Source organism: Tyto alba, unplaced genomic scaffold, assembly GCF_018691265.1.
Source record: "Tyto alba isolate M040663 unplaced genomic scaffold, T.alba_DEE_v4.0 Super-Scaffold_13, whole genome shotgun sequence".
In the NCBI taxonomy this organism is placed as follows: domain Eukaryota; kingdom Metazoa; phylum Chordata; class Aves; order Strigiformes; family Tytonidae; genus Tyto; species Tyto alba.
The window spans coordinates 14422043-14434364 of NW_024881275.1; the positions used below are offsets into that span (position 1 = coordinate 14422043).

Below are 12322 nucleotides of genomic sequence, written 5' to 3' on the forward strand. Positions count from 1 at the left end.
GGAGAGTTGCTTGCAGAAAGACAGTGAGATAATATGTAAATACGGACCTTGCTTATGTTTCTAAATAAATTTAAAGAAGGTTTGAAAAAAAAAGAAACCAAACACCTAAAAAGGTCCAGAATGCCAAAGGACAAGAACACCAGTCAAGTCATGTAGGTACAATTCTTAGGTCCTAATTCCACTGTTTTGGGGTCAGTTTTATAAAATTTTCTATTTCTGGATGTAAAGTACTTTAGTTTTATTCTCATTTCACATTTATGAATGGGTAAGAATGCTTTTCTTTCATGAAGCTGCTTTTATTTTACTCCTGCCTTTCCTACATTTATACTTTGGAAGACTCAATATCCTCATTGTCTACAGCTTCCTTGGAAGCAAATAAGTGGGTTTATCAAGATACTGCAATCAGTTTATTTAAGACCTCTTGCTAGGATGCATCAAAGTCTATAGCACCATCTGTTATGTTGAAAAGAAGTGGCTCAGACGCCTGCAAGCTTCACAAAGCCTTTGCTCACCACTACAACACTAAACAGTTAAATGTGATTGAAATTTTTAAATTAAATTAAAAAACTTACTTTTTTAAACAAAAAAGGAAAGACCAGCTCAGATGTTTTAAACACAAAACATTAGCTAGAATCTCAATACTGTTGCCTTCCTTACTGCCTTTCCCTTAGTTCTGTTGTACTCAGATATTTTCTTATTGTAGAAAATTCCTGTCTGTGTTTCACAGTAACGGATGGTATGAAATACCCAGTAAGTTCCCTTTAAGGAAGGAGCTCTTTTTGGAGCTGTCTTTGTTGCTCCTCATATTAAGGTATTGAACAAGACAAGTTCCTTCCAACGGAAAAGAACATCAGAGATAGAAATTAAAACTTCTAAGGATAGTTTTATTTGCAGACTGGAAAAAAACAGACCTGGCAATAGTCTTACTCAGCCCTTGGGACTTGACTAGCTTTTTACAATTGCAGACTGTTTAAGCTTTGTTTTTAACTGTGTTTCTGGTTACTACTCCACAGAAGTGTTGGCAAAAAGTAAACCTTCTTACATTTTTGCCAAATGCTGTTCTCTACAGTAACTAGTCAGTGTCAGGTGGACCAAAACGTTGTTTCAACTTTTTGAGCCAACTGAACTGTATCAGAACTAGTCATTATTTTTAGTAATCATCTTTTCACATTACTGATGTTTTGTCCAATGCTGTTCATTGACCTCTAAGAATTCCAAGTGTCTTTCATCCTGAAATCTCTGCCTCTGAGATAGTCTTTGTGGTATCTTAGTATTGTCTCCTGGCTCTGATAATGCACATTTTCCACTCTAAAAGTTTTAGAAGCTGTATCCTGTAAAGCCTCTCTGTTAACTCTTTCATGGAGAGCATTGCAGATGATATCACATACTACAGTAGTTTTCTTACCAGTAAATGCTTTATGAGTAAAGAATTTTAAAATTAGGCATTTTTAAAGAATCATGGATGCTCTGGGATCCACAATTCTCTAGTCAGACCTCATCCCTTCAGGATTTGCTAGTATTTCCATTAAGTAGTTCCTCCTGTCTTTATTTCTTTCCAAATAATCCATCTTGAATTTACTATTATCTAATCCTTCTTGCTCAAACAAGCACTTCTCCCCTTTTTCATCCAGCTAGAAAGTTTGCAAACCCTTGTTTCCTGAGTGCTCCTGTGTATATAAGCCATGTTTCAGGAGGATACCCAGCAGGAAAGGGATGGTCATAATTTATAGCCCAGGGTGGCATCTTGATGGACCTCTGACTTCCATGTGATATGTCCAGCACCTGTTTTTCAGTATGTCTGTCACCAAAAATACAACATAGTATGCCTAGGGTACAAATACAGAGTGGATACCACCATTAAAACTGTCTTGTCAGATACAGTTGGACACTAGAATGAACATAAATAGAGATGTAGCAAAGGGACATCATACAGAATGAAAGAGATGATACCAGTCATATATTGGTCTCAGGTCCTTAGCAGTATTTGGCATTTAGTCGAGGCCATTAGAGATAGTGAAATCACCTGTTTCCTTTATTTATTATTTCCTTTATTTATTAGCCCATTTTGATAGCTTTCAGAAAAATTAAAGTCAACAGCTGATGGGACAAGCATTCAGAAAGGTGTCAGAAATTATGGTGATGAAGCTCCTTTCTTATTGAGTGTTAACCCTTACGTAAACAGAATCCAAGAAAGTAGTGGCCTCATGTCATCAATCAGTCAAATACATGTCTCTGGAAAAACTGTCCTCTTTTTCATTCCAACCCAGAAGTTGACAAGTTTCAAGGACTCTCTTAAATAAACTATTAATCTTAAAGTAACCTGTCTGGTGTTGCACAGTTTGTCAATTTAATGCAAAGCTTTGACTGGAAAAGACAAGGACTTGTGCTGTACCTATGCAAATAGCAGTCATCTTTATCATGTTTGTTGACCTCTAGATTTTCTTGAGACTTTTGAAGATGTGAAGAATCAGGAATTGGAACGAAAAGTCCAAATAGAAGCCAACATTGTTGCACTCCTGGAGCACTCAAGCAGGGTAAGTGCGTTTCCCTCCTCTTGTGGCAAGCTAGGAATTTAGAAGCACAGGAGAATTAATGGATAAAGAAGGATCATGTTTTTTATATATTATCCAGTCAGTATCTGCATAATAATCTCTTAAAAGGATTAAACATTAAACCATATACAGCTGTAGTTAAAAAAAAAAGTGTTTAATTTCTTTTTATTTCTGGGGAAAAGGTTTTGATAATTAGATAATACTTGTGACCAAAATAATAGAACTGTTTGCATAATTGCTGTAACTCAGCATCACTGCTATAACGAACATTATTCCACTGATGATAAACAGTTCAGAATACTGCAAAAAAACCTACTGCAATATTTTGTTTACTTAAAGTCTGCAAATCTCAGTTCATGGGAATTCTGTCACTACTGTTAAATAACTGGCAATATGCCAGTCATCTCTCTGATCTACAAAAATTACGTCTGGAATACCCTGCTGTGTAATATTTAATGCAAACACTAGAAATTGTGCCCATTTTCAGTCTTACCATTTTTTGCACTTTCAAAACATGTTTTCTTTGAATATTTTTGGTTCCCATGTTTTTTTTTATCTTACAGAAATCTTTCAGCTGAGTAATACTTTGATTATATCATCACTTGAATTGTCTTCTAACTCTTTCAGTATGGTATACCGTAAGGTGTATTTTAGTCAATGACACTTACTTTAAAAGAGATTGATACAACAACACAGTTTATACTTGCTGCATTTTTGTTTCATCTTCACTGGCCTGTCAGTACATCTTTTATCAACAGTTGGCAGAATGAAAATCGTTCACATTCAGACTATTTCTTTTTACTCTGTGTAGCATAAAAAACAAATAATAGACTATGAACTAGGACAGCCAAGTTTTTTACTTGTCCAGTTGCCATTTTTTGTTTCAAAGATACAGCATGTTCTCATTACTGTTATTGGTAACACACAGAATGTGAATCGTATGAAACAAATTTCATCTGTTACCAATCAAGAGCTGAAGATTATGCAGGAAGACCTCACTTTCAAATCAAATGAAATGCAGAAATCACAGAGCACTGCTAAGAATCTGATTACAGGTAAGATCAGCAATGAATTTTCATATTAATTCTTAAAAAAAATCAAAATTACCTGACGTTACATTAATAGCAAGTACAAGATCAATGAGCTCCAAATATTAAAATACTGTGACAATATGACAAATTTAAACTCTTGTGGGTAACAAGTTATTTATATTCCTCAGGAGTATTTCAGTTACTACTATCAGTAGATGATCAACTTCCTTGCACAGATACATGTTAAACAAATGTATTTTAATAAAGGGGTGCAAAGTTCTTTGAGCTAGAAGTTTGACTTTACTAATACCCACCTCGAGAGTAGATGTTTTTCATGATCGTAAAATAATGTTTAATGAATTAGAGACTTCCACAGTTACCTAACCATATATTATTTGTAAATGTAGTTCTTCATATCACTTATTATGGTTTGTGCTTTTCTAAAGTGGTATGAACCATGGGAGAATAACTAGCAACAACAGTGAGTAGCTCTCAAATTCTCAGGCTTTGATTCTGCAAAGTGAATATTCATTTTGAAAATACTCGAATACTTAATTTTAAGTGTAAGAATCTGCAGGATCTTGCCTGTAATTTCAAAAAGCAGCCAGTATTTTTCTTTCATTTCCATAACAAGTATCTATTTAGTTCATTTTTGCTCTGTTTATAGTAGAATTGTTCTCATAATTCTAAGCCTTTGCCAATATCATTATTGGTTCAATAAGCCTTTCCTTGTTTGTTTGGCTGAAAGGAAAGGGCAGGAATTAAGCAGCATAAATCATTTTGTTAGAAGGCTATTACGTGCTGTACTTGATAGTAATTTTCAAAATACAAGCCTGTGTTGTAACTTCAGAGTAGTTATGTGAAAATAAGTTGTTATGTACAAAATGTTACAGAAATTGATTGTTCTGTTGTGTGTCTGAACACTTAGTGTTCCCTTGTCTGCAAATACTCATTCTGCAGTTCTAGTGTAGTTTAAAAAGCTGGGCCATACATTACAAGTTCAAATATGACTTTCTGTTGTTTCATGTAAGCATCAGTTCTTACTACTTTACACTATAAGGATGTTCTGAAAGCACATATTTCTATAGGGACATTATTGAAAGACATATTTCTTTCTTTGCATGGGGAGAGAAGGAGGATACAGTACATAATTTTCAGCATATCATTTAAATGATTCATAAGTAAACTTCTGACAGCACGGAGTCACAGATATTGTAATAAACAACTTAAGATTCTTTCAAAAATACAGTGAATGTTCAGTTTACACAACTGAACTTCTTCCTAACCCTTGAATTATAGCACAGTCATCTTCAGAATTCTTTTGAGGTGATTAAAATCTGGATTTCCATATTTTTTTGTTATAACAAAGATATAAAAGTCCACCAGCAGAACACTCAAAAGAAACTGGGTGGGAAAAAAAAAAAAAAGAAAAAAGGAAACCATGAAGAGTAAACAAAAGTGCTGATGGCATAGTTTCCAAAAAGCATTTCCCTGGGTCACTGTAGTTTGGTCTGAGAGTTTGCTACTGTGTACACACTGCCTGCTAGACGCTGCAACTTCATGGCGTATCAGAAGGAACTGGGCTGCATCCTCTTCCGGACTCTTCCCCTAGAGAAGTTTTGAGGTTTTTGAGTTTTGAGATTTTTTCTTTGAGGCTGTTGCTGCTTAAGGATAAATTCACCCCTTCCAGTTTCTTTCCTTTTCTCCAGAGAGTGTGAATGGATAGAAATAGCCCATTGCTGTCTCACCACAGTTTTTATTGGTATATAGATAGAACAGTCTAAGAATCTTTTCTGCCTTTTTGGACAGTTGTTATTACTCTTTACATGTAAAATAAATCCCAACTAGTCAACTGTGTATTATTTTAAAATAACAAAATATAAACAACTATATAACAAGCTTAAATGCTGTGATTAGGCCTAAGTAAATCCTTAAGAAAATGTAAAGTTGTTTTCTGCTATTTCTGTCCAATTTTAATTTTTTTTATTTTATAATTCTATTTTTTATGGGTTTTAATCTTGAAGCCCTGATTTATGGAGGTCCTTAAGCATTTGTCCGTCTTTAAACCACAGTGCAATAGGAACAAGAGAAGTAAGAGCTGTGGTATGTTCAGTCATGTTTTAGGATCTGATGTTGACCAATACTAGGAATGTCAAAGTGAAACTATGGGCAGTTATGAAATACTCCAGACACAAGCAAAGTGTTTTCTTAAGCCCCTTAGAGTGAAAAGCATCATAAACATTCAATCACAGACATGCAGTGCAGTTCCAAATCTTTTATTTTTAAACCCATTTTTTTTTACTGCTATGGAAAATTTTCATATATATATGAATGATTTTTGCACATACAGGCCCCTTTCAGTCTTACCTTATGGAAGTGTGTTCCTCAGGATAGTTACATATTATACACAAAAATCTTGATTTGTCTTCTTTTCATTTTGGGGTTCCTAGAGAAATCACCAAAGCTCTCTGTAATAAGCCAGAAATGTTGATTAAAGCCAGTATTTCACTCTAAAAAAATGAGTATATGTCACAGATACACAAGAGGAGACATGAGTACCAAAATCTTGATGTGACAGGGTTTTGATCTGGTGAGATTTTTCCCAGATGATTCCACTAAGGAAACCATACCTAGTTTTTGGAAAGGTGAACTTTCCCTCTGTCACATATGCAGATCCACTCCCTTCTGCCATAAAGGTCTATACTGACTTGGTTAAGATGAGGGAAGAATTTGCTACCCTTTTTCCAGGTGATCAGCACAAACCTGAGTGTGTGAGTAACATACACAGTCTATGCTGAGAGGAGTTTCTCTGTGTTGTCTCATCCCTCCCAATAGCCCACTTTGCCTGATATTTTAGAATGCAGAAAAAACCCTGCATTATTTGTATCATTCTTCTGAGTTCGAAACAACTCTGAAACATAAGATTATGTAGTCATGTGTTTACATGTTCAGGAACAGGAAGAAAATACAATGACAAAGCTGCAGATCAGAAAACCATGCAAAACAAGTCTAGCCACATCTAGTCCTTCCACACTCAGGGTTGATAACTTATCCCCAAAACTAGATCAAAGCATATTTTTTATTTTGTGTGTCTTTATTGTGTCATCTTTTAAGTATCTCATCTCTGAACAGTTTCAGTCTTTACATATCTCTTTGTATAAAAATCGATTCATACTTCTGACTCCTTTAATTACCTGTAACTCTGTTGTTTCTTTTTAATGGATTGTCAGAAGTAAGTGCTCTGTATTGTAGCAAGTACTCGTTTTGTAAGCTATGAAAGTTCTTACTCTGTGGAGATAGGGAGGTGTTTTCCTGTAGAGTGAATGTTTAAAGGAAATTTGGTTATTTACTCGCATAGAACTAAGCCTTATCATATGCAAACAACATAAATAAAAACAACACAATGCTAACAAACTAACAAAAATATATTTTCTAAATTGTTTGCATTTTTGCAGTCAACTTTTGTAAGATATCACCACTGCTTTAAGACTTGAAATTAGCTGATGCCATAAGCAACTTTAATGATAGAAATACCACACTGTGATACAGAAAATCACCTCTTTTTCATTACTTTTCACTTATGGAGTATAATACAGTAATTTTAATATAGTAGTCTGATTTACAGGATGATTGTGAAGATCAGGTTTTTTTTCATTCCTTCACATTAACATTTCCATGAATATCAAAATCAGAAAGATACTGGGCAATGCATTATGAAATAGAAAGTACTGTTGATTAGAGATTGTGTATCTGGTGATCTAGAGAGTCAAAAACTGCAGATGGACCTACAGAAGATGGAACTCTTGGAGGGCAAGATGGTTGATGAACTGGCTTCTCTTAAAGACAAAATTGAACAAACAAAAACGGAGTTGGAGGTCTATAATAATTTGCCAGCTCTGAAAGCATCAGGAGAAGAGAAGAAAAAGGTAATGAAAGGAATGAAACCTTGGATTATACAGAATTTGTGTGTTTTTGAGTGCCTAGTGAAAGGGAATCCAAGTCTATGACTGGGAATCCTGGCTAACTGATGAAAACTGGTCTTGCACGTCAGTGCAAATGAATCCAAATGCTTCTCTGTTTATATATGTGACATTGACTGGGTACATGTAGCAGGCTATCAGCTGGATACCTTTTGTTAACTTCCTTCCATAAAATTCCCCATTTATTTCAGTGATTCATCTGAACTTTTTTGCTGTAATTTATGACAACCCATAAGCCTGAATTTATCAATTTAACCACAGAACCCAAACAAAAAAGAAAAATCAATCCTGCCTGTATTTCCTCTAAGACAAATTCCATCTAGGGCACTTCCCATTTCACATATGATAATTTTCCTACAGATTCTTAGCATCTGCATTCCCATCTGTGCTAATATAGTATGGTCTAAGCTACAACTTGATCAGAACTGTCAAATATTATCTTTAGGATAGAGCATGCATTGCTAGAGAAAAGCCTTATGAGTTCTTTATGTGTATGGTCTTGTTCCAAAAGGAAGAAAAAGAAATATCTTGAAAGCTGAATTAAAATAATTTGTCTGCAGCCCACTGCAAATGAACTCATCCTTTAATTGGTTTGTCTTGTTTTTTTTCCAACTAGAGACTCCAGGATGACAAAGAAAAATTTAAAAAACGTAGCCATTCTTTCAAGAAAATAATGGAACTCTTGAATGCAGAGTATGAGACACTAAAGAGAGAGCTGCAAGAGAATGAGACACATTCTCAGGTATAGCCCAAGATATATATTATCTCCTCAGTTGTTTCTATTGCAGTTTTTGTTTTCCTATACACACAAAGCATTCCATGGATGGAATCAGTTTATGCCTTCTCAAGGTGTTTTCAAAGTTATGTGTTGTAAATGTGTTGACATAGTTTCTATTTTCAAACAAAAGTTAATATTGTACCAATAAATTTCTTGTAACCTTAGGATTTTGAAGTTACTAGACAGAGTTCTTTCTGAGCTTAAAAACTGTGCAAATCCTTTGTTTCAGTGTTTGTATTAATCTTGATCAGAAATCTCCCCCTTTTGCCCTTCTTTTGCTTGAGGAGTTTTGAGGACCAACTTAGAAAGAAACTACAGGAAAAAGAAAGTCATTACTAATTAGATTAGATCCCGTTTGCTTTTAAAGTTATGATGGTAAGTTTTTTCTTGCCACCAAAATGTTAATTCCATTTCCCTTTTTCCAGTCTTCCTGTTCCTTGTAGACCAGTGAAGTTTTAGGGTTTGTTCAGACTTCTTTAAACCCAAGGAACTTTGATATATGAATATATATTTACATTTACATTTCAAAAGTGAATCGGAAAAAAAGGTGTTTATTAACCCTTCAGCAGCTTTGGTCTTTCCAGTATAAACACCCATAAATTGCTGTCATTTTGGCAACAGAACTTTGCTGGCATGTAGGTTTGAATGCACAGAAGGAAAATGAATGACCTCAAAATAAGCTGAAAAATGGAAATTTATTATTTTCTCTGCATTTCACTGGTTTTTATTGTTTCAGGTTGTTGAGATCTTTATTCTTTAGATCTGTTACTGTTTTTCTAATTCAGTTAAAAGATGAAGATGATACTCATACATGTTTAAGTTAACTTTCTCCTGGAGTGAACTTTATGGAACAGATGAGAGGGCATAGCTCTAAGTGAGGAGGTACACATACACATTTGTAGCATGTGATTATTGTGGACTAACTCTAGGTTGATGATAGAAATCCCCAAAGCTTCATGCCAAAATCTGCAAGACTTCAGATACTGTATATTTTTCATGCCAAGATCAGACTCTTATTCCTAGAGATTATGTAAATCAGAAATGGATACCCAGCCACTCTTAAGATACTTACATAATGATGCCAAAAACTTTATATAAAATAGTAGTTGTATAGCATCTCTTCAGTTCATTAAGCTGTGTCAGTTCTATTTCAATGTGTTCAAAAGTATTTGTTTCTTTGCATTTTGTGTCATGAGGGTGAATAAAGGTATATCTTAAAATAGCTGATGAGTTGACATGCTTCAAGCATTTTGAAGTACTAATAGTGTTTACATATCTTGAGGGTTGGTTTGGATGATATTGCAAGCAGTCAGCTGTATGAATTACTGCCTTCAGGGGGTTACTATAAAAATGTACTGAACATTTCCTTTGATATATACCAGACAGTATTTTAAACCTAGGCTCCTTTACCAGCTGTATTACATGTAACAATATCTACAAAGGGGCAATAAAAATTAGAATTGGTCAGGAATACCATATATTGGAAATAGATGTCTGCCATGTTTGCTGTGAAGCAGTGTACTAGATAACTGATTCTTCACTTTAAGATTTATTTTGAGCAATATAGTAACTATTTTCGTATTTTCTAGCTTAAGAATAAGCTTTTAAGTAAAATGTTGCAATATTTTCCTGATTTATTACCTTAGTTTCCACTGAATGTTTAGTCTCAGAATGATTTTCAGTTTCTGCATTTAAAAATAACATCTGCATATCTTGAAATGCAGTACTTGAACAGTAGCATCAGAAAAACAAATATAAAATTGTATTGTAAGGAAGCAGCCATCGATATAATGTCCACATTAGTTTCCTGTTGATGCTGAAAGTATTGAAGAAGTGCCAGCACTTAATCCACACTCCTACAATCTTCTTGCTGCAGCTCTGTTCTTATCACAGCTTCTGGCATCAGACAGGAAACTTAACTATGGAAGTAAGGAAGTTTCTTCTGTATAGCTTAAAGTCCAAGACAGTGTCAGGAAATATTGTATCTTTGGTGATTTTAGATCTTACTGATTTTAAGAAGAGATCTTTTAAATGATATGAAGTATAATGAGAATTAGTATCTCCCTGCATTGTTCACCTTTTTACTTCTGACTTGCTTACACTTTTCCCTATATGATAAGTCTTGAATTCTCATCTGATTTTTTCCATCTGCCACTGCAGTTGCATACAGTGCTTTTATATAAATAGATGTATGACATGCTAAATTATATACAAGTTAATCATTGGCAGCTTTATAAATCATTTTGGCATTGTTTCTTATTTTTGTGGGTTTCTTGTGAAATAACTATGATGTTATCAGGTGATAAAGTACAAAGTATTGATACAATGTTTTTGGGAGGTTCATTGTATCAAGTACATGTGTAATAATAATTTTAATTTTGGGCTTTTTTGTGTTACCAGCTTACAAATTTGGAGAGGAAGTGGCAGCACCATGAGCAAAATAACTTTATGATGAAGGAATGTATCCTTTTCTTTAAGAAATACAGTAAAATTCACCCACAGTATTAATTGAGGAAGAAGTCTGTTTCCTCCAGCAGAATAAGACAGGACAAAATGGGGAGCAGGAGACAGGGGAGGAGGGGAAAGGCCATGCTTTGCAAATGTCTGGTTAGGTGATAGGTATTATATATAGCAAAACTTGTATGTGTTGTCTGAAACAATTTTACAGGATCCTAACCCACAAGATGATTTGTCTTGCATTCTGGAGTTTTTCCTGTTGGGTCAGTTTTGCCATTAAGTTTCATACAAAGATCATCTTTGCATCTGTCTAGTCTTATCTGAAATTATCCAGCAAGTGTACCATTGTGTGAAAATCTGTATAACACTGTGACTTTGCACAGTGTTTTGCAGTTTTAAATGCCATAAATATCAATAATGAAAAAGTAAACAATGAACTGTATGCATTTAATGTATTTCTTATCAAATAAAAGAGGAATAGCATATTAGAGGGAAAAAAATAAGGTAAATGTGGTAAGATATGACAAGGAGATGCTTTAGCTGCAAAATGAGCTCATTATGTGATGCTAATTAAAGAGTTAATTGCACTAAACTTATAAGACCTTCCAAAATATCAGCAGTGTCTTACTTGCTGCAAGTGACTTTCATAAGGTAGTTTTTGAAATTAGCAAAAGCACTGAAGTTTTTTTGAATTAGAACTGATGTTTCTTCTTACCTTGTACTATTCTCCATAGTTATTGCAGACATCAGAGTAGAGCATAGTTGACTTTTATTTTATTTTCTAGGGACTTTGAAATCACTGCAGTAAGTTAACTTCAAAATGCTTTAGGAAACAAAAAACCTGAAATCTCAAAGATGTATAAAATCACTGTTATATGATTATAGTACAAATGTAATTGGTAAAAGTCGTAGCAAAACCAGACTGTATCATCCAGTGTTGTGTGCTGGACAGTGGACATTGCTACATATCTCAGAAGATGACACAACAATATATTTCGGGCAATTCTGTAATAGTCTAGCCATCAGGGAAAAAAAATAATAATATACGTTCTGCATATAGCATTATCTTTTTCATATACCAAATATCCTGTTTCTTGTGTCTGATAAGTGCTCTAATTACTAGAAAAAATCTGAAAAAAGTCTTGGACAGCATAATATAATTGCAGCTACCTCCTCTATGAAGAAGGCTCTACTGGAATATTTTATTAAGGCAAGAATCTTAGTTCCTGTTTTTTCTAACAGAAAAAAATGAAACAAACCAAGAAAAAAAGTTGATCAGGGTATTAAAAGTGCTTCCTAACTTGCTGCAATGTATTACCTGTCCAAATGCAGACTCTTACACAGAGTTTTATGTCTGCTTAGGCTAGTGGAAAGAAACATCCTCCTTTCTTGGACTGTGACTTCTATAGCCCAAGCTCTGAAGTGTCAAACTGTATGATTGTAAATAGCTGAGTGTCTTGAAATGGTTTTGTTTGCAATGTAACAACGGACAGTCTTCCACAAGGGACCTATTGCCTGTATATA

At 34.3% G+C, this 12322-nt stretch overlaps 1 protein-coding gene across 3 annotated transcripts in view; it reads left to right on the plus strand.

Moving 5' to 3' along the window:
• Positions 1 to 12322, plus strand: part of IFT74 (intraflagellar transport 74) — a 39602-nt gene that overhangs the window by 26168 nt on the left and 1112 nt on the right. For 2 of the 3 annotated variants that reach the window (XM_033010019.2, XM_033010020.2), the window contains 5 exons: positions 2437 to 2534; positions 3481 to 3607; positions 7346 to 7509; positions 8180 to 8305; positions 10742 to 10802. In XM_033010019.2, the coding sequence (XP_032865910.2) occupies positions 2437 to 2534; positions 3481 to 3607; positions 7346 to 7509; positions 8180 to 8305; positions 10742 to 10802 (576 nt within the window). Of the gene's footprint in view, positions 1 to 2436; positions 2535 to 3480; positions 3608 to 7345; positions 7510 to 8179; positions 8306 to 10741; positions 10803 to 12322 lie in introns of those variants that run through there. The other variant, XM_033010021.2, reaches the window with a different exon arrangement.